Raw genomic sequence first — 25,741 nt, 5'->3', positions numbered from 1 at the left:
CTATTTAAAAGACCTCGGGCCCTCCCTCTTCTCCTTTAAACAACATTATATATCACACACAGCATGCCAATGCGACCATGTCTCAATGAGCACTAAAACACTATCTTCTTCAAATTAGCTCATTCTTGTGTTTGCTTTCAGCCTGACTGACTCAGGGATAGCGCGCTCGAAAGGGAACAGTATGACCAGAATTTCCCCTTTGGCAATACCTGCTGATTGGGTCCTAAAAGCAAGCTGCTTTTAACTTTTTATATTTGGCTCCCTTCTGCCATGACTAGTCGCAAAAGATTGTTTCTCTAGCCTAGCCTTTTTAGGACAAGGTGAGAAATATTGGTCAGCAGCACAGATTGTTTTGGGGTTTTTTTCTAATTGAAAAACGGAGTGCGCGCGTATGAACGCGCGTGTATGTGGTGAAGATGTTTTGCGAAACTTTTTTAAGGATGATATTCCTTGGATGTTTCCTGTTTCTTTGTGGGCTTACGCATGCCATACCAAGTTATCCTATCTGGTGGTAAGTTTTATCTTCACTCTACTTTTAACTGCAACATGTTCTGAAAAATTATAGCGACCTATTATTTAATCAATATACTTGTTCGTTTATTGTTGCTTTCAGTTCGTTTGTTTGAAAGAATAATATCAGCATGTGGTTTCCGATGCTGGGCGCCCCGGCAATTAAGTTGTAGCCTGGGCTATCATACCGGTCTAATTGACCCTGTCAGCGGACAGTGGATATCGACGTTAACCAGCAGAGACAGAATCGTGAAGATGGGTTATAGAGCTAGTCAAGTGAAATTGTATGAAGAAAAAAACAGCACGTGAGTCACTGAAGCTATTGATTTAAAAACGCATGCAGTGCGGAAACAATAATATCCTACTTACCCCTACTGGTTATGCAAAATAAAATTCTAAGAGATTTTTGTGTAAACTAGTTTCAGTTTGCTTTGACTACCCTAAAAAGAGGTCATGCTGCATTCTACTTGATAAGAGATCGCTGATGATAGATATTGATTCAAATAATAACGCGAAGGAAAGTAAGCTGAACGTGTTTTGTTGAATGATGATTTCAAATTATTATTATTATTTATTAATATTATTATTATTATTGTTGAATATTACATGCGTTTATGAGAGGGGCGGTGCGAAACGGAAAGGTTATTAGTTTCATGATACTAATATTCAACAACAATAATAATAATAAATAACACAAATAATGTGGAATCATCATTCAAGAAAACACGTTCAGCTTACTTTCCTTCGCGTTATTATTTTAATCAAAGTTTAAACGCAACATTTAAATGACCTAATAATCTCAATGTTTTATTCGATATGTATAATATAGATTTTATTGAATACGCGAATTTCACGATTGAGAATATTGATTATTTCCCAAAGCTCAGTATTTAATTGAAATTGGCCTATCAGTTATGTCATCCAATGGAGTGGTGTAACCCTATACTACAATTATTTGTATAGCCTCAGACACTGATTATCCTGGCTTCATCATTGAAATGAGCTTTCAATGATGCTTCATAAACTACAGCCTAACATATGTTGTTTGGTGGTACCCATACGCAATTGTTATTTATTCGTGTTATTTATTAGTCTTCTTAAAGGACTGGTGTTGATCATTTCCCAAACAGTCAAATTCTTTTTCGCATGTGTTAAGTCCGCCTATGGAGAATGAGGGATGGCTGTAGGCCTTGAGTTGGGGGTCAGTTGAAAAAGGAATTAAACCCAATGGTCCATTCACAGACCAATGGAAATGAGGATGTAAGGTTTTCAACTGGAATTGCATTTTGATTGAAAATAATCCATAATTGACCGAATGTCTTATTTTAAAGGTAAGAGATGTCTGGTGTCATCTCATCACAAAATATTGACTGTTTTCTGAGTTATTGAGTAGGCTTATTGCATGCTATAAAAGTATCTTGATTGAAGGTGACATTTATAATGTAAGTAGGACTGCCTTAGGTCATTAGAGGAGCTTCAATTGACCATTCATTGATCTGTGTTGAAAAAACAACAACAAAAATAGATGCAAGAAAAGAGTGGGATTTGAGCCAACAACACTGGGTGAACTGGTTGAGTCAGCTGATCAAACTGAGAAAGAAACAATGATGGAAGAGTGCAATTGGAGAGGAATTCATTAGTGACAGTGGGTTGAAAAAGGATAGAAAATTGGATGAATGTGAATTCAATTTTTTCCTCTTTAGGATGGATTTCGTAGAAAGGCTAGTGGAACCCTCTTTTTGAACAACTAACTCCTCTTCCCTTGAGAGGGGAGACATTTGTCAGTTACTGCAGCCCAGAGGCATAATAGCCGGAGGACAGGGGATGCTACAGTATAGACACAGTCCTAGATCAGAGATCCTCAGCCCCAAGCAATTCACTACAGATTTACATTTCACCAATCACACACTGCATCCTTCCTCAAATCAATGTTTCCCCATGAAATATTAAAGATGCTGCGTCCCTGCACTTAATTCAGCTAATAGGTCTCCTATTAATCTAATTACACGCTCAGCTGGACAGATATCCAGCATAAACAGTGGTGGGCTCTAGTCCTAAATCAGCACTCCTGCTCTGAGACCTAGGGCTGAGAGACTGGTCAGGATCAGGATGGGTTCATTCTGAGGGGAGAAACCTAAAGGCTATGGTCTACTTCTGTGGTTCCCAAACATCTCTTTCAGTACCCCCGCTAGCCGTTCCCCTATTTGATCTATACCAGTACTAGTACCCGATTCAACTAGTGCTAATCATCAAGCCCTTGATCGGTTGAATCAAGGTGTCCTAGTAGAATACCGTAGCTCAATTAAGTGGGAGTGGCTAGGGCTACTCAAGGAGAGGTTTGGGAAACACTGGTCTACTACAATGCTGACAGAGGGTTGGTCCCCAAGTTCCTCCAGATGGGTTCCAGAATCAAAGTGACAGAGTTATAACTTATGTCAATGCAAAACAGTATGTTCTTGAGGTACAGCCCACAGTACACAATCATTCACCCTCTCTTTTTGGATCATAAAGGAGCTTTCTTTTTTGTTTCTTTTTTGTGGGGCCAAGATTGTATCAAAACACCAGATCCAGTCATGATGACTGACAAAGAGGATGGCAGGCAGGCTTCCATTTGGTCACAGTAACCAGCCTCTGTCATCAACTTGTGTGTTTATGATTTGCTATTGGCGGGTGGGTCAGAGCACTGATTCAGTCTGGGCAAGAGTGCAACGACGGAAGCAAAACAGAGGCGAGCGTGTCCAATGACGCCATTGAGGTCTCTCTGGGTTTATTGTATCACCCCTACCAATACAAACAAAGCTCAGCTGGAGCTGCAGCACCAGGCTATAAGGAGCTGAAGTGAAGTCACCATTGAACTCTGCATACTTTACGTAATATCGAGTTTTGATTGATTCTGGCTTCATGGAAACTAGATACCTCACTAAAGAGTGAGATAAGAAGCTAAAATAGAAACGTGTGTTTCATGGTACTATAATTCAATCCAATTTGAACACCATGCTGTTGAACAATAGGCCTTTTTTAGATCCTCTCACCAAATGTGACTTTACTTTAGCAAATAACCTGTCAACCATCCAATAACTGACAGATAATATTATGATGAAAAGTAGCTTTGTGGAGGTATGTTGGTGGAAGCTGGTGCCTGAATGCCGCTTGGAATTGGAAGGGCCACCAGAGGTATTTCACCTTTAACTACACTCTTAGAAAAAAAGGTGCTATCTAGAACCTAAAAGGTTTTTTTTGGCTGTCACCATAGGAGAACCCTTTGAAGAACCCTTTTAGGTTCAATGTAGAACCCTTTCCATGGAGGGTTCTACATGGAACCAAAGGGGTTCTACCTCCTATGGGGACAGCCAAAGAACCCTTTTGGAACCCTTTATTCTAAGGGTGTATACTGTACAGTGGCAGGCGGATCATGGTGGAGGATTGGTGGAGGATGTGGATCTCAACCAAGAAGGTTCATGTCTGTCTAACTCCCTGACCTGTCATGGCTCAGCCTGACTGCACCCGCCACACACCCACCCCACACCACCTTAAAAGATAAATACCTGGAGGTGAAAGCTTGCCGCACATTCCTTTTCCCAAACATGCTCTCTTGATGTCAAAGTCGGCTCCAAAGCCCCGGGGCCTGCAAGAGTAAAGTGGTAATTCTACGGTACCCTGCTTGGGCTTGCTGAAATATGCATTAAACCTAGGCTGGATACACTTCAGTGAGAGGAGGAAAGATCTATACTGACTGAGACTAGAATCAAACATGATATCTATTATTTTCTCTTGTGTGTGTATTTCTGATGATAACATGCAGCTACTGTTTATAGAGATGATACAGGTCTGGTTTATATGAATCCTCAATGGTCTTGATTTTGTTTGAGTTTGTGTATCACCAACAGGAAATGTTTTTTTCTGCTCAGTGGCAAGTGGTAAGGAATGCGATATCAGACACATGATGCATTATTTACCTATGAGGAAATAAAAATACCTTTTGTAATATGTTCACTTTAGATCTATGAATTACAAGGAGGACCATTCACTAATAAATACAAACAGTTTGCATTCAACCTTAGACCACAAACTCCATATATCTGAAATGAAGTTGTACAGCATGTAAAATATGTATTTTTTAGCACTCAATAACACCATGTCCTTTATAGTCTACCTCTGTAACAAATCCATGAATCATATTCTGTTGAAGCATTGCCGCTTCTTCTCCTCATGCTTCCTTACAGGCATAGAGGTGACCTGAATCACTCAGCCTGTATGGGACGTCTTGAGACTTATGACTATGTGTCCAGGCAGGTTCTGTCTATCTCTCTGTCTGTCTGTCTGTCTGTCTGTCTGTCTGGCTGGCTGGCTGGCTGGCTGGCTGGCTGGCTGGCTGGCTGGCTGGCTGGCTGGCTGGCTGGCTGGCTGGCTGGCTGGCTGGCTTGTATTGATCAAATCATATATTCTACAGCGTACACTCCCATTCACTACCAGGTTTAGCCAGCTCAAACATGGTCAAACATGAGTTTCGCATAAATGTGAATCAACAGGCCACACCTAAAAATGTACACTAACGGTCAAAAGTTTCAGAACACCTACTAAGGGTTTTTCTTTATTTTTTATATTTTCTACATTGTAGAATAATAGTGAAGACATCAAAACTATGAAATAACACATATGGAATCATGTCGTAACCAAAACAAATTAAACAAATCAAAATATATTTTAAATTTGAGATTCTTCAAATAGCCACCCTTTGCCTTGATGACAGCTTTGCACACTCTTGGCATTCTCTCAACCAGCTTCATGAGGTAGTCACCTGGAATGCATTTCAATTAACAGGTGTGCGTTCTTAAAAGTTAATTTGGGGAATTTCTTTCCTTCTTATTGCATTTGAGCCAATCAGTTGTGTTGTGACAAGGTAGAGGTGGTATACAGAATATAGCCCTATTTGGTAAAGGGCCAAATTCAGATTATGGCAAGAACAGCTCAAATAAGCAAAGAGAAACTACAGTCCATCATTACTTTAAGACATGAAGGTCAGTCAGGAAAGGAAAACCCAGAGTTACATCTGCTGCAGAGGATAAGTTCATTAGAGTTACCAGCCACAGAAATTGCAGCCAAAATAAATGCTTCACCGAATTCAAGTAACAGACACATCTCAACATCAACTGTTCAGAGGAGACTGCGTGAATCAGGCCTTTATGGTCGAATTGCTGCAAAGAAACCACTGCTAAAGGACACCAATAATAAGAAGAGACTTGCTTAGGCCAAAAAAACACAAGAAATTGACATTAGACCAGTGGAAATCTGTCCTTTGGTCTGAGTCCAAATTTTTGATTTTTGATTCTAACCGCCATGTCTTTATGACTGTGAGGCACAGAGTAGATGAACAGATGATCTCCACATGTGTGGTTCACACCGTGAAGCATTGTTGAGGAGATGTGATCGTGTGGGGGTGCTTTGCTGGTGACACTGTCAGTAATTTATTTAGAATTCAAGGCACACTTAACCAGCATGGCTACCACAGCATTCTGCAGCGATACGTCATCCCATCTGGTTTGGGCTTAGTGGGACTATCATTTGTTTTTCAACAGGACAATGACCCAACACACCTCCAGGCTGTGTAAGAGCTATTTTACCAAGAAGGAGAGTGATGGAGTGCTGCATCAGGTGACCTGGCTTCCACAATCCCCTGACCTCAACCAAATTGAGATGGTTTGGGATGAGTCAGACTGCAGAGTGAAGGAAAAGCAGCCAACAAGTGCTCAGCATATTTTGGAACTCCTTCAAGACTGTTGGAAAAGCATTCCAGGTGAAGCTGGTTGAGAGAATACCAAGAGTGTGCAAATCTGTCATCAATGCAAAGGGTGGCTATTTGAAGAATCTCAAATATAAAATATATTTTCATTTGTTTAACACTTTTTTGGTTACTACATGATTCCTTATGTGTTATTTCGTAGTGTTGATGTCTTCACTATTATTCTAAAATGTAGAAAATAGTAAAAATAAAGAAAAACCCTTGAATGAGTAGGTGTTCTAAAACTTTTGACTGGTAGTGTATATAACCACAATCAACAGGTGTGGGGAACTGCATAAAGCAATACAGCAATAAGTGCAGCACAACGGTGAAATAAAACCACATACAGTAGCAGAGTATCAATGTAGCTAGCTAGTCAAACAGTTTGGAATCCTGCCTTTGTTTGTTTTCTTACACCTGCTAAACTCACTCAACACCCACAGAAACATTCATGAGTTCTTCCTGGCAGAACAGAACGTCTACAGGTCAAATTAAAAGCTGTGCCATTTGTTTTCCCTTCTTCCCCCTTCTGTCTTCCCCCAGACAAGATCCTATCTGCTCACACTTGCAGAGGGAGTTATACTTGTGTTGCTGGTTCCACTTGGCATGGTTCAGTCTTCACATTTCTACTCTACACGTTATGTGTATTAGGGGCAAGTGTCTGAGGTGCGTTGTGAGGTGGACTCAGGTTTCTGTTGTAAGAGGTGTGCTATGCTATGCTCTGCTCAGCACCTCAGGATGCGGATTGACAAGGGGCCAAAGAGAGGTCATTTTGTAATAGGAGTTTCCTTGTTTACTGATGCGCTTGCTTTCATTCATATTTATCGCAGACAAAATGCAGGCCATGAGGATGTGATTTCCTCACAGACACTTTTAAAACCTGTTTCTCCCTGTCTTTCTTTTTGTATTTCTCATATATGATTAACCAGAGGTCTAGTCATGTCTAAGAGTCAAACAAAATAACATGAGAAACCCTTTAAAGTGAGCATGACACATTGCTCCGCCATTTGCTCTGGGATGTACTTTGGAAAGTACTAAATGGCTACACCTATTAGGTAACCCATTGAGGTATGTAGGCTAAAGACAAGAGGTGAAAGCAGACGCATGGGACTAGATGTGTTCAGTTGAGCTTCATTTGTTTAGAGCAAACAATATATTATCTTTGTGACTGTTGATTTGCGATGCATACGTATGGTACACAAGGTCAGTGTGCTTCTCAGGGACGACCAGGACCTCTCAGTGTAGGATAATACGGTAAAAAAATGTTTTTTTTTAAATTAGGGTGTAATTTAGAAGTGCCTGGGGGTAGAACTTTGTCTCTGTGTGGTTATCTTGTTCTTGTGATCACAGAGTGATTACTTCTTAAACATCGTTGCACAGGTCAACAGTTAGTGAGCTAATTGAGCTGCACAAGACCTGCCTGCTTCCACCTGCTCTCACTCTAGGGCTACTGTTGGAGCAGCAAAACAGTGGGTGGACATCGCTTCTATCTACTTGATCTTCTTTTTGTCCACCTCATGTTATTTTGGATAAGTGTAAAATTCCCTTGTTCTACTGTTGGAGGTTGGATTAGGTCGCTATGCAAACAAACACTGCACTGTCAGCCTCTGTCATTATGGCCAGATCACTCAGACTTGGATCACCAGATTACTGTCATCAATAGCAGCCTTAGTGTGGACTGATGTTACTGCAGAAGGAGCTGTTGAATGGAGTGCCAAGAAGGCACTTGTTGCTACTATGCGGTAGTTGCCTTGCCAATGACAATAGGAAGTCAGCTATTAAATCAAATGTTATGTTATGGCCGTTACATAATATGTTTATATTCATGATGAATTGGTTAATATAACAATCTCATTCATAGAACGAGGTTTGTCCAAACCCAGCACATCTATGAGCTGTATCTACCTGAGCTGACAAGGATGGATAGTAATTGAAATGGAATTAACCCCAACTCACCCACTCTAGTACGGTGGAAGAGGATGAATGGAAATAAATGGAACATGGTGGCTAAATCAAAACAGAGTGATGGGATGAGAGGAGGAGAGCAGAGAAACAGTGAGTGAGGAGGGAAGGAAACATACTGTATGTAACAAGCTTCATGTGGAAGTGTCATGAGAGTGGTCTGAGTATATCTTCTTAATATACTGTAATAATTCATGGGTACAGTAGGATATCAACTAAGCAGCCATATTGGGGTATGGAAAATGGAACTGTGTCCTAAACAATGTCCGCCTTGGTGACAATAAAGTTTATATGCTGCTGTTAGAATATAGCGGCCATAAATTCATCTAATTTCATGGCCACTGTACAAAACAGTGGAAATACAAACTGACTGGAGCCAGATTGACTGGTGCCTTACTGCCTTCTTTAGATCAAACAATTACAGCATGCTGCTTGAAAAGTCTTCTACAAAAGTACTAGGATGACATAACACGAGATGACACAGCAGTGGACTAGTTGTCACGGTTCAATGGTTATGAGCGATGTAAATACCTCAATTGAGACACACACACAAAAACACAGAGAGAAAGATATAATCAGAGAACAATCAAGTTTGCACTTGTTGCAACCCAGAATCCCCATCCTCAAAGGGAGGGGACGATGAGGACGGATGGATATATAATTAATACATACCTCTGAAGTCTCAGTGTACATTTGCACTCTCATTACCCTAAGCCAAGGGTAAAAAAAAGGTTGTGGTTCTCTGTAATAACAAGGTGCCGTTTCAAAGTTCTCAACCTAGAGGTCTATGAACCACTTGGGGTTCACTGGGGACTTTCATCTTTCCCCGTGGCCCTGCTTTGTTACCGCTGGAGTATAGGATTGAGACTGTTTTAAATCCACACAAAGGCCAGGTGGTTACAGAGGGGATAGATGCAGGGATAAGGCATGGATGCTTAATGGTAGCATCTGATACACCAACCTGGTCTCAGAGCATTTCATATTATTCTGTACGTAACTCCGTAACACTCCATTTAGTTTAGTTTCGTATGTTATGTATTAATTTGTGGATGTCTATCACCCATCTTGTATGATATGTTACGAAATACAATTCGTATTATATGTTACAAATTTGCGAAACATACAATATGTTACGAATATGCCAAACGTATTATATGTAACGAATTCTAGGTAGGTGGCTAGCTGACTAACGTTAGCTTGGCTAGGGGTTAGAGTTAAGGTTAGGGTTAAGCTTAGGAATTAGGTTAAAGAGTTAAAGTTAGGGTTATGGGAAGGATTAGCTAAAAGTGTTAAGGTTAGGGTTAGGGGAAGGGTTAGCTAAAAGGGTTAAGGCTAGGGTTAGGGTTAGGGGAAGGGTTAGCTAAAAGGGTTAAGGCTAGGGTTAGGGTTAGGGGAAGGGTTAGCTAAAAGGGTTAAGGCTAGTGTTAGGGTTAGCTAACATGCTAAGTAGTTGCAAAATCGCTAAAAAGTAGTACCGTAATTTCCGGACTATTAAGCGCACCCACTGAATTTTTTTATATTTTTTTAACATAAATAAGCCGCACAGGTCTATAAGCTGCAGGTGCCTACTGGTACATTGAAACAAATTAACTTTACACAGGCTTTAACGAAACACGGCTTGTAACAAAAAATAAAACATTTGCAGTAAGCTTTAGTTGTCTTTTTTTGAATTCCTCACGCTGCTGTTTCCAACGTCTTATCATCGACTCATTAAGACCAAGCTCCCGTGCAGCAGCTCTATTTCCTTTTCCAACAGCCAGATCAATCGCCTGCATCATATGCATTTCTCCGTGTCTTTGCCATGATGAGGGTGACAAAATGACTACCGTAATCAGAATGATGGGAAGTTTGAGAGCGCTCGATTTAATCTAAACAGTAAACAAAAAAGTAGTTTGACCTTAACCCGTTCGGCAATTTCATTGGTCTAATGAAAGCTTCATGTGCCAAAAACTGAGTACGTCACAGAATGTGTTTTTTTTTTTTTTTTTAATTGAAAGTGGGAAAAATCCATATATTAGCCGCGTCATTGTTTAAGCCGCGAGGTTCAAAGCCTGGGAAAAAAGTTGCGGCTTATAGTCCGGAATTTACGGTAAGTAGTTGAAAAGTTGCTAATTAGCTAAAATGCTGAAGTTGTCCATGATGAGATTCGAACTAGATGCTAGATTTTCACATTATACGCCCATCCATCCATGGGTTTACATTTTGTATGTTACATCTAGTCTATGAGACCATGCTGGATACACACACACGTGCAAACGCACACGCACACACACTGCACATACACACTGCATACACCCGCAAACAGAGAAACACACACTCAGTATATCATGGCACTAACCAGCCTCCTGTTTCCCCCATGCAGGTCCCTAGCGGTGGGCCACCAGTACTCGTCCCTGGGCTCCCAGCCCATCCTGTGTGGCTCCATCCCTGGCCTGGTGCCCAAACAGCTGCGATTCTGCCGAAACTACGTGGAGATCATGCCCAGTGTGGCCGAGGGGGTGAAGATTGGCATCCAGGAGTGCCAGCACCAATTCAGGGGCCGCCGCTGGAACTGTACCACCATCAACGACAAGGCCATCTTTGGACCAGTGCTGGACAAAGGTAACATACCATAATACCCCTAAAAGACAACACATGTTACACTCATAAAACAGTGCAAGCTAGCCATCTTTGGACCAGTGCTTGACAAAGGTAACATACCATAATACCCCTAAAAGACAACACAGGTTACACTCATAAAACAGTGCAAGCTAGCCATCTTTGGACCAGTGCTTGAAAAATGTAACAACATATCTTGAGAGGAAAAGGCACTGTAATAAAACAGCGCAGCCTTGCCCAATGGTATTTTTCCCACTGAGTTGGCTACTCCTCTCCAGAACAGGAAGGCTGTGGGTGACAGGCCTACAATCTACATTTAATAACACTTAACTGTGAGAATCATGTCTAAAACCAGTTGAATTGTTGAGGGACTTGGCTACATTGGAAATAACTTTCTTTGTGCTGTACAGTACAGGTAGCAACCAAATTGCATGAACTGCATGACTTGAATACCTGAAGTGAGTGTTTTCCCCATAGCTACCTGTTCCCATGTTCTTGGAAGAATACTAGGGTACTATAATAATTTCCTTGTCTGTCAATGTTGGTTATGCTTGGCATGTCAAATGACAAACGATACCTAACCCTCTCAACTGAAACTACACTGCTCAAAAAAATAAAGGGAACACTTAAACAACACATCCTAGATCTGAATGAAAGAAATAATCTTATTAAATACTTTTTTCTTTACATAGTTGAATGTGCTGACAACAAAATCACACAAAAATAATCAATGGAAATCCAATTTATCAACCCATGGAGGTCTGGATTTGGAGTCACACTCAAAATTAAAGTGGAAAACCACACTACAGGCTGATCCAACTTTGATGTAATGTCCTTAAAACAAGTCAAAATGAGGCTCAGTAGTGTGTGTGGCCTCCACGTGCCTGTATGACCTCCCTACAACGCCTGGGCATGCTCCTGATGAGGTGGCGGATGGTCTCCTGAGGGATCTCCTCCCAGACCTGGACTAAAGCATCCGCCAACTCCTGGACAGTCTGTGGTGCAACGTGGCGTTGGTGGATGGAGCGAGACATGATGTCCCAGATGTGCTCAATTTCATTCAGGTCTGGGGAACGGGCGGGCCAGTCCATAGCATCAATGCCTTCCTCTTGCAGGAACTGCTGACACACTCCAGCCACATGAGGTCTAGCATTGTCTTGCATTAGGAGGAACCCAGGGCCAACCGCACCAGCATATGGTCTCACAAGGGGTCTGAGGATCTCATCTCGGTACCTAATGACGGTCAGGCTACATCTGGCGAGCACATGGAGGGCTGTGTGGCCCCCCCAAAGAAATGCCACCCCACACCATGACTGACCCACCACCAAACCGGTCATGCTGGAGGATGTTGCAGGCAGCAGAACGTTCTCCACGGCGTCTCCAGACTCTGTCACGTCTGTCACATGTGCTCAGTGTAAACCTGCTTTCATCTGTGAAGAGCACAGGGCGCCAGTGGCGAATTTGCCAATCTTGGTGTTCTCTGGCAAATGCCAAACGTCCTGCACGGTGTTGGGCTGTAAGCACAACCCCCACCTGTGGACCTCGGACCCTCATACCACCCTCGTGGGGTCTGTTTCTGACCGTTTGAGCAGACACATGCACATTTGTGGCCTGCTGGAGGTTATTTTGCAGGGCTCTGGCAGTGCTCCTCCTGCTCCTCCTTGCACAAAGGCGGAGGTAGCGGTCCTGCTGCTGTGTTGTTGCCCTCCTACGGCCTCCTCCACGTCTCCTGATGTACTGGCCTGTCTCCTGGTAGCGCCTCCATGCTCTGGACACTACGCTGACAGACACAGCAAACCTTCTTGCCACAGCTCGCATTGATGTGCCATCCTGGATGAGCTGCACTACCTGAGCCACTTGTGTGGGTTGTAGACTCCGTCTCATGCTACCACTAGAGTGAAAGCACCGCCAGCATTCAAAAGTGACCAAAACATCAGCCAGGAAGCATAGGAACTGAGAAGTGGTCTGTGGTCACCCCCTGCAGAACCACTCCTTTATTGGGGATGTCTTGCTTATTGCCTATAATTTCCACCTGTTGTCTATTCCATTTGCACAACAGCATGTGAAATGTATTGTCAATCAGTGTTGCTTCCTAAGTGGACAGTTTGATTTCACAGAAGTGTGATTGACTTGGAGTTACATTGTGTTGTTTAAGTGTTCCCTTTATTGTTTTGAGCAGTATATATCACTCACTTTACTCAAGGCTGCTACCTGTGTTGATATTCAGAGAGTTTAAGAGCATTATGTTGTTAGTTGTTGTTATCATGTAGTTAAACAAGCAACAAACATTTTTACTCCATTCTGCCTCAGTCAGTGTGTGTGTGTGTGTGTGTGTGTGTGTGTGTGTGTGTGTGTGTGTGTGTGTGTGTGTGTGTGTGTGTGTGTGTGTGTGTGTGTGTGTGTGTGTGTATCATATGCACTTAAAATCCTTGTTCAAATAGACTTGAGAGAGTCCTTCAGCTATGAGCAGTGTAAACAGATGAAATGATGTGTGTATACACTTTGGGTGGAGAACGTTGTCTTTTGTTGGGATTTTCTCTAGAAGGGAATCCCCTTTAAGCCCCCCCCCCCTTCAATGTGAGGAGTGTAAAATAAGGATAAAGACAGATAACTTACGTTAAATTCAAAATTCTATTTGATATGAAGTTACCCAACGAATAACCCATATTTTGCAAAATCATTTTTGTAGTTGTATCATTCAGCTGTGATATCGTGAAGCTAGTGTTTTTTTCTGTCTCCACATGTTTGCACCGTGACCCCAGGATTGTTTCCAGTAGTCAGGGATAGAGAGATGAGGTGAGAGGAGCATGGAGGGGTGATGGAAAGGAGTGGGGGAAGGAGGAAAAAGAGGGAGGGGGTCTAAACCTGTCAACTGGGTCTGGAAAAGACTGATGTTTACTATAGTGGGAGGTGGGGTTAGTTGGGGCAATTGCTTTTAATAAACTCTTGAGCCAGTTGTTCCATTGATATAGAAGGCTTGAGCTCAAGTAGGTGGGTAATGATAGGGGTTCACAGTCCCTGGCCCCATTGTGGTGTAAATACCTCCACATCTCCCCATGGCTTCTCTCCCTCCTTGTCTAAATTGCAGGGCCACTGGGTGGAAAGGGGAGGCGGGGAGGCAGGCGGCCAGGCCAGGCTACTCTTGGGCTTTGGGCTGGGGGGGGCTTTAGTAAATCATTTTGATTGGATTAAGGTCAGTGAAGCCCTTAATAACGTGAGAGGTCAAAGTGGTTGGATTAAGTGTCTTTGTCAGGGTCCGGGGAGAGTGACTGGCGGGGGCTCAGGACCTTTTGATAGGGGAGAAGTTTCTCATTTCATTTGCTTTGATTGATGCTTGTATTTGTCTGTGGATTCTGGGCCATTGTCCCCCGGCATGGCCAGTGTCTGTTCTGTTTGTCAGCCGTGCAGATGGATGTGTGTTTGTTTCCTCCTCAGGCCTTTTTAGTGGAAGAAAAGCTGAAAGGAACAGTAGGCCTCAAAAGCTTTGCCACCTATCTGTTACAGTAGTTAGCCTACTATTGCCAATACCTTGTCCTAACCAGCTCATTGGCAGACGTCTCCCTGAACATCTAACAAGCAAAGATGAGTAAAGATCAGGGCTCAAGTTTGTTCCTTCAGATACCTAACCTACTGTATACGCCATCACTAGGTAGGAAAAGGATGAATGAAGGAAAATATGTGTGATATATAATGGACTTGACAGGATAAAGTTATTTAAATATGCACACAGGTTATAGAATGCCTTGAAACATTAAGTGGAAAACAAGTTTGGATTTTGAAACATTTTGTTGCAGGTTCTGGCAACAACCCATTGTACTGATCATACCCTCTCACTCACACTATCTCTCTTTTTATTCAGTACACATCAAACAAACAGTATCATGCAGATGTTGTGTTATGAAAGCTTTCTACGTAGTATTTACATCTACAAAGTTTTTGCATCTACAAGATTTTTCCATGATTTGTTTACTTGAATACATGTTGAACCGTCCATATCCGATAAGCATGACAGAGAATATGGGCAGCCAGTGATCCTCCTGATATCTCTCTCTGTCTCTGTCTCTGTCTCTCACTCTCTCTGTCTCTTGCCTTCTGTCTCTGTCTCTGTTTCTGTCTCTCTCTCTCTCGCTCACTCTCGCGCTTTCTCTCTGTCTCTATCTATCTTTCTCTCTATCTCTATCTTTTTCTCTTGCTCGCTATTTCTCTCTCTCTCTCTCTCTCTCTCTCTCTCTCTCTGTCTCTGTCTCTGTCTCGCTCTCGCGCTCGCTCTCTCTCGCTCACTCTCGCGCTCTCTCTCTCTGTATCTTTCTCTCTGTCTCTATCTTTTTTCTCTCGCTCGCTATTTCTCTCTCTCTCTCTGTCTCTGTCTCTGTCTCACTCTCGCTCTCGTGCTCGCTCTCGCGCTCGCTCTCTCTCTCTCTCTCGCTCACTCTCACGCTCTCTCTCTCTCTGTCTCTGTCTCGCTCTCTCTTTCTCTCTGTCTCTGTCTCTATCTCTATCTCTTATGCTCTCTCTCTCTCTCGCTCGCTCTGTCTCTGTCTCTCTCTCGCTCTCGCGCTCGCTCTCTCTCGCTCACTCTCGCTCTCTCTCTCTGTATCTTTCTCTCTGTCTCTATCTTTTTTCTCTCGCTCGCTATTTCTCTCTCTCTCTCTCTGTCTCTGTCTCTGTCTCACTCTCGCTCTCGTGCTCGCTCTCGCGCTCGCTCTCTCTCTCGCTCACTCTCACGCTCTCTCTCTCTCTCTGTCTCTGTCTCGCTCTCTCTTTCTCTCTGTCTCTGTCTCTATCTCTATCTCTTATGCTCTCTCTCTCTCTCTCTCTCTCTCTCTCTCTCTCTCGCTCGCTCTGTCTCTGTCTCTGTCTCTCTCTCGCTCTCGCTCGCGATTTCTCTCTCTCTCTCTCTGTCTCTGTCTCTGTCTCTGTCTCTCCTGCCCTGCCCCTCTTACAGTGTCTAGCATACCTCCAGGCTATGTCTGCGTCAGCACTCATTAATTTACATTAACCAGTGTCAAAACATGCACCGCTGGAATCTGCCTGTGATGAAAGGGAAGGCAGACTGTGCAGGTGTTCTCAGTGTGTGAGAAGTCCTCACAAGGATAGTAAATCATGGAACATTTTGACATTGTGGGGACATTTTGCCAGTCCCTACAAGGAAAAGGCTATTTTAGGCTTAGGTGTTAAGTTTAGCGTTAGGGTTACAATTAGGATTAGGGTTACAATTAGGGTTAGGGGTTAGGGTTAGGAGTTAGGGTTAGGGTTAGGGGTTTGTGGTAAAGGTTTGGCTAAGATAAGGGTTACGGGTTATGAAAAATAGGATTTTGAATGGGTATCAATTGTTTGGTCCCCACAAGGATAGTAAAACAAATGTGTGTGTGTGTGTCGGACTTGGACAGGGTGTGCTTTGGGGAGCTTGCTCGGCACACTTGGCAGAGTAGGAGGAGTATAGGACATTGCAGCATGGCTGCAGCCAAACCCTAGCCTAGTGTGAGTCATAGAAATGCTTAGAACAGGGAATGCCAATGAGAGTGGACTGGACAGACACAGACACAAAGCTCTGTTTCACAGGTATAAACATGCACTGTTAGTCACCCCAGTGGATTAAATGGGTAAAAAGGAAATGTAAGTGTCTCTGATACAATGTATCAGAAATGTAAGTGTCTCTATTATGTAGAAGTGGATATGATAGGGACACGTGTGCTTACATTGAGTTTGATCAATAGTCTGTGGCATTGTCCCGATAGTGAATTATAGTTCAGCTGCAGTAGTTGTTCATGTGGCATCACAGCTTCTCAGTTTGACTTTATTGTACTGCAATACTATTGAGAATAATGTGCAACTGGACAACCATAGCCACAAGGCTTGGGAAATCAGGATGTTTGTACTTGCTTTAGGGACTGACATATCCACAATAACCCTGATAAGTGTCTTAGATGGAAAATACATGGAAGATATACATAAAGGCAGTGCATCTACTTCTATAATCTAGGTATATTCTATATGCACTGTATGCATTTCTCCTTGGTGCTTAATGCCTAAACTAAACCAAACAGGGAAAAGGCCATTCACAGAATTCTAGGTTACGACCCCTGACCTCAGGATGAGAAAGTGTTAGAATTTAGGATGTGCTAAGAGGACCCTGCTTTTCATAAAGTGCATGTTTCTCCATGCTGGGGAGGTGAGGTTAGTGCACCGGTATATCATTAACTCTAGCTAAGAAAGAAAGAAGGGGTATGGTAAATGGAGTTGATGGGGGACCTTAGCTCCGCTCCCCACTGGGCGCTGTTCGAAGCACAATATCTCCGCAGCCATGAGATTAAGCCGGGAGAGAAAGCGCTTTTCCCCATTCACACGCCCTTTAGATTGTTTTATTAAACCATTTGAATAGGGATTTCCCAGTCTGCCGACATGCGGGGTCTGGACAACGCATAGTTCTCTGTTGCTATGACTTAACTTGGTCCCCACTAATCACTGGCAAGGGCAGATTTCATATAAAATATCTGGGGCCATTGTGGGGCTAACGCAGTGTGACAGTGGCAACACAATAGGGGATTCAGCCCCCCAGCAGGTCGTAGGGACCACTTGCCATGCCAGGGTCCGGCAAAGTAGGGTGGTGGGGGGGGGGGGCGATGTCACAAACAATCAGTCCACTTAGACTAGGCACCCCCCGACACATTATTTTCCCAGGTAAGCCCTGGTCTGTCCCAGCCACCACCCACAGTCATCACTAGTTATCACAGTCATAAACCCCACCTATTTCTTAAATGTATCTTCTTAAAATTTGATTTTAAAGCTAACCCTAACCTTAACCACACTGCTAACCTTGTTTTTGTTTTCATGAATATTTACGATATAGCCAATTTTGACTTTGTGTTTTTGGTAACTAGTGGCAACCACCACCAATGTTTTTCTCATCTTGTCCCCAGATAATCTTATTTTCCATCATCCCTCCATTTCTCCCTTCCCCTTTATTTGCTCTGCGGAATCATTGTCAGTTAGCCGTAAGGGTTTGACCCACGGTTTATTGGCATCCTGATAATAAAAGTGGAAGACTCAGCGGTTTTAAATTGAAGTAGAAGAGGCGCCCTCTCAAGCTTTAGACCATTCACACCTCCGACTACCAACCACCACCTAGTGACTACTTCAGGGACATGGAATAAGAATACAGTCAAAATGAAAAGAGCTGACATTAGTCAAATTCTATCTGTATGTTTCAAAGGAAAGAAGACATTTTCTGATGGGGTTCAACTTGGTACAGTCCTGCTAAGGGAGTACAGTCCTGCTAATACTGCTTGGTACAGTCCTGCTAATAGTGCTTGGTACAGTCCTGCTAATACTGCTTGGTACAGTCCTGCTAATAGTGCTTGGTACAGTCCTGCTAAGGGAGTACAGTCCTGCGAATACTGCTTGGTTCAGTCCTGCTAATAGTGCTTGGTACAGTCCTGCTAATACTGCTTGGTACAGTCCTGCTAAGGGAGTACAGTCCTGCTAAGGGAGTACAGTCCTGCTAAGGGAGTACAGTCCTGCTAAGGGAGTACAGTCCTGCTAAGGGAATACAGTCCTGCTAAGGGAGTACAGTCCTGCTAAGGGAATACAGTCCTGCTAAGGGAGTACAGTCCTGCTAAGGGAATACAGTCCTGCTAAGGGAGTACAGTCCTGCTAATACTGCTTGGTACAGTCCTGCTAGGGGAATACAGTCCTGCTAAGGGAGTACAGTCCTGCTAAGGGAATACAGTCCTGCTAAGGGAATACAGTCCTGCTAAGGGAATACAGTCCTGCTAATAGTGCTTGGTACAGTCCTGCTAAGGGAGTACAGTCCTGCTAATACTGCTTGGTACAGTCCTGCTAAGCGAGTACAGTCCTGCTAATACTGCTTGGTACAGTTCTGCTAATAGTGCTTGGTACAGTCCTGCTAATACTGCTTGGTACAGTCCTGCTACTAGTGCTTAGTACAGTCCTGCTAATACTGCTTGGTACAGTCCTGCTACTAGTGCTTAGTACAGTCCTGCTAATAGTGCTTGGTACAGTCCTGCTACTAGTGCTTACTACAGTCCTGCTAATAGTGCTTGGTACAGTCCTGCTAATAGTGCTTACTACAGTCCTGCTAATACTGCTTGGTACAGTCCTGCTAAGGGAATACAGTCCTGCTAATAGTGCTTAGTACAGTCCTGCTAATACTGCTTGGTACAGTCCTGCTAATAGTGCTTAGTACAGTCCTGCTAATACTGCTTGGTACAGTCCTGCTAATAGTGCTTGGTACAGTCCTGCTACTAGTGCTTAGTACAGTCCTGCTAATAGTGCTTGGTACAGTCCTGCTAATAGTGCTTAGTACAGTCCTGCTAATAGTGCTTGGTACAGTCCTGCTACTAGTGCTTAGTACAGTCCTGCTAATACTGCTTGGTACAGTCCTGCTAAGGGAATACAGTCCTGCTAATAGTGCTTAGTACAGTCCTGCTAATACTGCTTGGTACAGTCCTGCTAAGGGAATACAGTCCTGCTAAGGGAGTACAGTCCTGCTAATACTGCTTGGTAGAGTCCTGCTAATAGTGCTTGGTACAGTCCTGCTAAGGGAGTCCAGTCCTGCTAATAGTGCTTGGTACAGTCCTACTAATAGTGCTTGGTACAGTCCTGCTAATACTGCTTAGTACAGTCCTGCTAATAGTGCTTGGTACAGTCCTGCTAATACTGCTTGGTACAGTCCTGCTAATAGTGCTTGGTACAGTCCTGCTAAGGGAGTACAGTCCTGCTAAGGGAGTACAGTCCTGCTAAGGGAATACAGTCCTGCTAATAGTGCTTGGTACAGTCCTGCTAAGGGAGTACAGTCCTGCTAAGGGAGTACAGTCCTGCTAAGGGAGTACAGTCCTGCTAAGGGAATACAGTCCTGCTAATAGTGCTTGGTACAGTCCTGCTAAGGGAGTACAGTCCTGCTAATACTGCTTGGTACAGTCCTGCTAATAGTGCTTGGTACAGTCCTGCTAATACTGCTTGGTACAGTCCTGCTAATACTGCTTGGTACAGTCCTGCTAATAGTGCTTGGTACAGTCCTGCTAAGGGAGTACAGTCCTGCTAAGGGAGTGCAGTCCTTCTAATAGTGCTTGGTACAGTCCTGCTAAGGGAATACAGTCCTTCTAAGGGAATACAGTCCTGCTAAGGGAATACAGTCCTGCTAAGGGAATACAGTCCTGCTAAGGGAGTACAGTCCTGCTAAGGGAATACAGTCCTGCTAAGGGAGTACAGTCCTGCTAAGGGAGTACAGTCCTGCTAAGGGAATACAGTCCTGCTAAGGGAATACAGTCCTGCTAAGGGAATACAGTCCTGCTAAGGGAGTACAGTCCTGCTAAGGGAGTACAGTCCTGCTGAGGGAATACAGTCCTGCTAAGGGAATACAGTCCTGCTAAGGGAGTACAGTCCTGCTGAGGGAGTACAGTCCTGCTAAGGGAATACAGTCCTGCTAAGGGAATACAGTCCTGCTAAGGGAGTACAGTCCTGCTAAGGGAATACAGTCCTGCTAAGGGAATACAGTCCTGCTAAGGGAATACAGTCCTGCTAAGGGAATACAGTCCTGCTAAGGGAGTACAGTCCTGCTAAGGGAGTACAGTCCTGCTAAGGGAATACAGTCCTGCTAAGGGAATACAGTCCTGCTAAGGGAATACAGTCCTGCTAAGGGAATACAGTCCTGCTAAGGGAATACAGTCCTGCTAAGGGAATACAGTCCTGCTAAGGGAGTACAGTCCTGCTAAGGGAATACAGTCCTGCTAAGGGAATACAGTCCTGCTAAGGGAATACAGTCCTGCTAAGGGAGTACAGTCCTGCTAAGGGAGTACAGTCCTGCTAAGGGAATACAGTCCTGCTAAGGGAATACAGTCCTGCTGAGGGAATACAGTCCTGCTAAGGGAGGGTGTGATGGATGCCAGTAAACCTCTGCTGTATCATTGCTTTTAATGCCCCTTATTCCTCAAACTGGTTGAAACCTGCAGCCTGGGAGGAGCTCTCTCTCTCCCCACTCCCTCCCTCTTTCTCCCTCTCTTTTCCAACTCTCTCACTCTTTCTCTCTTTTTCCCTACCCCGTCTTCCCATTTCTCTCCTCCCTGTTGCACTCTCTCTCTCTCTCTCCACTCTCAGACCCTCTCACCCTATCTGTCTCTCTCTGATGTTGTCATTGTGCAAGACCATACAAGACCTAAGTACATATATCCAACGAATCCTCCCTGTCATAAGGGATCCTGTAAAAAGCAGGGACAGTGGAACGTCAACAAGACCTCTGTGAAAAATTGACATCCCTGAAACACACTCTCTCTCTCTCTCTCTCTCTCTCTCTCTCTCTCTCTCTCTCTCTCTCTCTCTCTCTCTCTCTCTCTCTCTCTCTCTCTCTCTCTCTCTCTCTCTCTCTCTCTCTCTCTCTCTGTTGTGTCTCAGCCTAGAGTCTTATAGTGAGGCCATTTCCTAACCTCTCAAAAGCTTAATTGAGTCTGTTAATTATAGCCCTGTCAGGCCTGTCTCTTCCTCTCATCTCCCTGGAAGTTCCTGATCTTGATTAGTCATCAGTAAACTATGCCAGATTGACAGAGGCCTCCTTCCCTCTATCCCGTGCTCTCTCCCTCCATCTCTCCCTCTCTCCCACACACAAACATACACACGCACGCACGTACACACACGCACGTACACACACACATGTACACACACGCATGTACACACACGCACGTACACACACAGTCAACATTGTCATTCATTCCAGATGTCTATGACATGTTTTCTTTGGAAGGGTTGATGTGTGACATTTACAGTATTATACAGGATTATACAGGACAGAACAGTAGCAGGTGTCAACATCATCATTCCGCAAACACTGACCTGCATTCCAATGTACTTGTTGAGATACATTTATGGGTACATTCCAGCAAAGTTATTGGTAACAAAAATCAATCATTCTCTGCCATGGTTTTAGATGTATAGACCTGTAACCATATACATTTCAGTCATTTAGCAGACGCTCTTATCCAGAGCGACTTACAGTAGTGAATGCATACATTTCATTCATTTTTCTCCGTACTGGTCCTCCATGGGAATCGAACCCACAACCCTGATGTTGCAAACACCATGCTCTACCAACTGAGCCACACGGGACCTCATTCATGCTTGAGAAATTGCTCTTTGCTAAGAAGCAATTCGATTTATCACAGTAAGGTACTTAATTGTTACCCAGAAATGATCTGATATTGAAATAAAAACGTCTGCATTGGAACTTTAAAAACGTATGTGGTAGTTCACATCTGTAAAAATGCACCCATCCCTCTAGGATAAATATATCAATCTGACATCTACCTCTCCCCCTCCTTCTCTTTACAGCCACGCGGGAGTCAGCATTCGTTCATGCCATTGCCTCAGCGGGGGTGGCGTTCGCGGTGACGCGGTCCTGCGCCGAGGGCTCAGCCACCATCTGTGGTTGTGACACACGCCACAAGGGCCCACCTGGAGAGGGCTGGAAGTGGGGCGGATGCAGCGAGGATGTGGATTTTGGCAGCATGGTGTCCCGGGAGTTTGCAGACGCCCGTGAGAACCGGCCCGATGCGCGCTCTGCCATGAACCGCCAAAACAACGAGGCGGGACGAACGGTGAGACGTCTTCTCTCTGAATCACTGATAATATCAGCCTTATGGATTAAACATTCATAAAGATCACCAAGTGTTATTAAGACTTAGTAATATGGTGTTACTTTGACATTCATTAAACTAATTGCACCCCTGTGTTGTCCCGTCTGTCTCTCCCTCAGTCTCTGAACGACAACATGTTCCTGAAGTGTAAGTGCCATGGCTTGTCAGGCAGCTGTGAGGTGAAGACGTGCTGGTGGTCCCAGCCTGACTTCAGAGTTATCGGAGACTACATGAAGGACAAGTACGACAGCGCATCAGAGATGGTGGTGGAGAAGCACAAGGAGTCCCGCGGCTGGGTGGAGACTTTGAGACCCAAGTTCACCTTCTTCAAACCACCCACGGAGCGAGACCTGGTCTACTACGAGAGCTCGCCCAACTTCTGCGAGCCCAACCCAGAGACAGGCTCTTTCGGGACACGCGACCGTGCCTGTAACCTGACATCACACGGCATCGACGGCTGCGACCTGCTGTGCTGCGGCCGGGGACACAACACCCGGACGGAGAAACGGAAGGAGAAGTGCCACTGCATCTTCCACTGGTGCTGCTACGTCAGCTGCCAAGAGTGTGTTCGAGTCTACGATGTTCACACCTGCAAATAGATAGGGCCTTTGGGACTGCTCTTTCTGCACCTCACCAAATGTTTTTTTTAATACTTCAACGTATAAAAGAAGAAGCTACTGTATGAGCCAGGCTCAGAGAACTTGAGAGGCTTTGATTGGACTTTGATCAAGCATTAGTTGACTTGTCTGTGGATTCAGCTACAGTACAGTCACCTAATAGGCAACCAAGATGGCTGCCTGTCATGTGATGCTGTGGTGTCAGCCGCTCTTAGAATGCTGAGGTAGTTGTAGAATACAGAGGTGGACTCATGGAGGCTCCATTCAGAAAATCAACATGGTTATGTTGATGATGATGTTGATGACCACCATCTCATCGATAGAGGCAAAAGAGGAGACCATTACAGTCAACTAAGAGTAGCCAAGGAGTGACTTTCAGTGACTTCCAGAATGGTGTTTCAAGGCCTTGGTTTCCTTCCTGACACAACAAAAGAAAACTGTAGGTTGTATATGGCTATATAAACTGTACTGTTGACAAGCACCATGTTGGTGAAAAGTCTGTATACTCTGTGTTGACTCCTTCATGTAGAGCAGAACAGCACTGTCTAAACCTTTAGGACACCATACAATCTATTTTTCTAAATATTAAGTGGCACTCTGCTCTCCACCTTCATGGTACTCATTTCTTATTAATTGCTTATGAGTTTTATATATCTACAAAAAAAGAACAGCATTTCTGAGCTGTGTTCACAACTTTATATGACCATGGTGCACTCAAAAGTACACATTCTACTCGACATTTGCAGTATGTAAGTGGTAACTAACTTTTCAACTGTTTTATGATAAATATAGTGTTAACATGTTACTAATGTTGGGATTAGAATGCACTTGCACCTAAGTGAATGTAGTTTTTACATTTCTGTGTTCATGTATTCTCAAATCCTCTGTCTTTTTTAATCTGTGGTATGAAGTAGGATTATTCTGATCTCAAAAAGCACATGAGCACAAATCAACCAAATCAAACAGGTTTGAAAATAATTTATGTTTATCCCTATACAATCTTCTATCAATGTCTCGTCGGGAACCCTGCTACAACTGCAAGCTCTTTGAAGAAAGTTGCCAAGAGGTTTGGCCATAGAACGTTAGATGATAAAAACAAAGTTTAGCCCAAAGACAAATGACTTTCAGCTGGTGGAGGATGAGGTGGTCAGAGAGTCTAAAGTGAGTTTGAAAGTTCAGCACTTGTGTCTAGTTGAAGAGAATAAAGCTTGTTCTACTCGTTTTTATCAGTGTTAGTAACCGTTCAGCAGAACACGGTATGTGTATCATCACGTGTCCCGGTGCAGACAAACCCATGCTATTTAGTGTTTGAAAATGAAAGTATGTGAAAGAGATTTGCCCACTAGTATAATTCTGTTTTCATTATGCCCATGAATGCATGTATGCAATCTTACTGTTTCCTATCTGTAAGCTTTTACTAACTGTAATCTGAAATGCTTCTCAGAGTATACTTTGTACAGTATGTTATGAACAGCAATCTGATGTCACGTGGTAACCCAGCTGTAGTTGCTGTAAAACGATGACCAAAACCTGTGTATCTGATTCTGATTCCTGGCTTATAGATGTAGGATCTTAATTTGATCACCCTGTTTCAGGAGAACCTTCCTGCAATACAGGACATTTAAAACTTGTAGTGTATTTAAGGTATCAACCAACTACAAAAATGTCCATTAATTATAATCCACATAATAATTCACAAACTGGTTCAAATGATGATCCTACATCTGTTTTCTTTCTCCTCCAACCTTACAAACTGCAGCATCACTGAAACTATCAAGACTTCCCCTTTCTATGCTGCTAATTATACATGTATGTATGTATGTATGTATGTATGTATGTATGTATGTATGTATGTATGTATGTATGTATGTATGTATGTATGTATGTATGTATGTACACTACATGACCAAAAAGTATGTGGACACCTGCTCGTCAAACATCTCATTACAAAATCATGGGCATTAACCCTTTAGAGTCCAAGCCCTGTCTAAACCGGGGGATATATGTCATTGTTTTAAGAAGGTCGTACCAAGGATAATTTAGCTATTTGATTTAGAATTTTAAGACCCCTTGAAGTATCAAAAAAATATATTAAAAAAATATTTGATGAAAATGTATTTTTGACCTTACTGCTATTAGCCCATACAAACGCGTTGAATAACAGATTCACTACATGGAACAACAGACAGTCCCCCAAAAAATATCAAAAGGAGGATTGTTTTGAAGTGTCTCTCCTATATCTGAGAGAAATCAGAAATATCAGGAAACATTTTATATTCTTTTTTACTTAAGCCCTTATTTTTGGCACCAAACAGTCCAAGCCGGGGGAAGTGGGTTCTACTAAACTATATGGAATTGTTTTAAGAAGGTCATACATTTAGCTATTTGATTTTGAAGTGTAAGACCCATTGAAGTATATAAAAAAAAATATATAGGGGCCTCCCGAGTGGCGCAGCGGTCTAAGGCACTGCATCACAATGTTGTGGCGTCACTACAGCCCCGGGTTCGATCCCAGGTTGTGTCACAACCAGCCGTGACCAGGAGGCCAATAGGGCGGTGCTCAATTGGCCCAGCGTCGTCCGTGTTAGGGGAGGGTTTGGCCGGGGGGGGCTTTACTTGCTACAGCTTAT

At 43.5% G+C, this 25,741-nt stretch overlaps 1 protein-coding gene across 1 annotated transcript; it reads left to right on the top strand.

The window, feature by feature from the left end:
* The first annotated feature begins 55 nt into the window (after window positions 1-55).
* On the top strand, window positions 56-25,203 carry LOC106569341 (protein Wnt-3a). Its single transcript, XM_014140588.2, has 4 exons — window positions 56-511; window positions 10,614-10,852; window positions 22,190-22,455; window positions 22,614-25,203. Exons 1-4 carry the CDS (start codon window positions 417-419, stop codon window positions 23,091-23,093), a joined length of 1,080 nt encoding a protein of 359 aa, XP_013996063.1. The 5' UTR covers window positions 56-416; the 3' UTR covers window positions 23,094-25,203.
* The last annotated feature ends 538 nt before the right edge of the window (window positions 25,204-25,741 follow it).

The sequence above is a fragment of the Salmo salar genome, chromosome ssa14, assembly GCF_905237065.1.
Source record: "Salmo salar chromosome ssa14, Ssal_v3.1, whole genome shotgun sequence".
Taxonomy (NCBI): domain Eukaryota; kingdom Metazoa; phylum Chordata; class Actinopteri; order Salmoniformes; family Salmonidae; genus Salmo; species Salmo salar.
The sequence above is the reverse complement of the archived record's forward strand: the minus strand, read 5'-3'. Positions and strand labels throughout refer to the sequence as shown.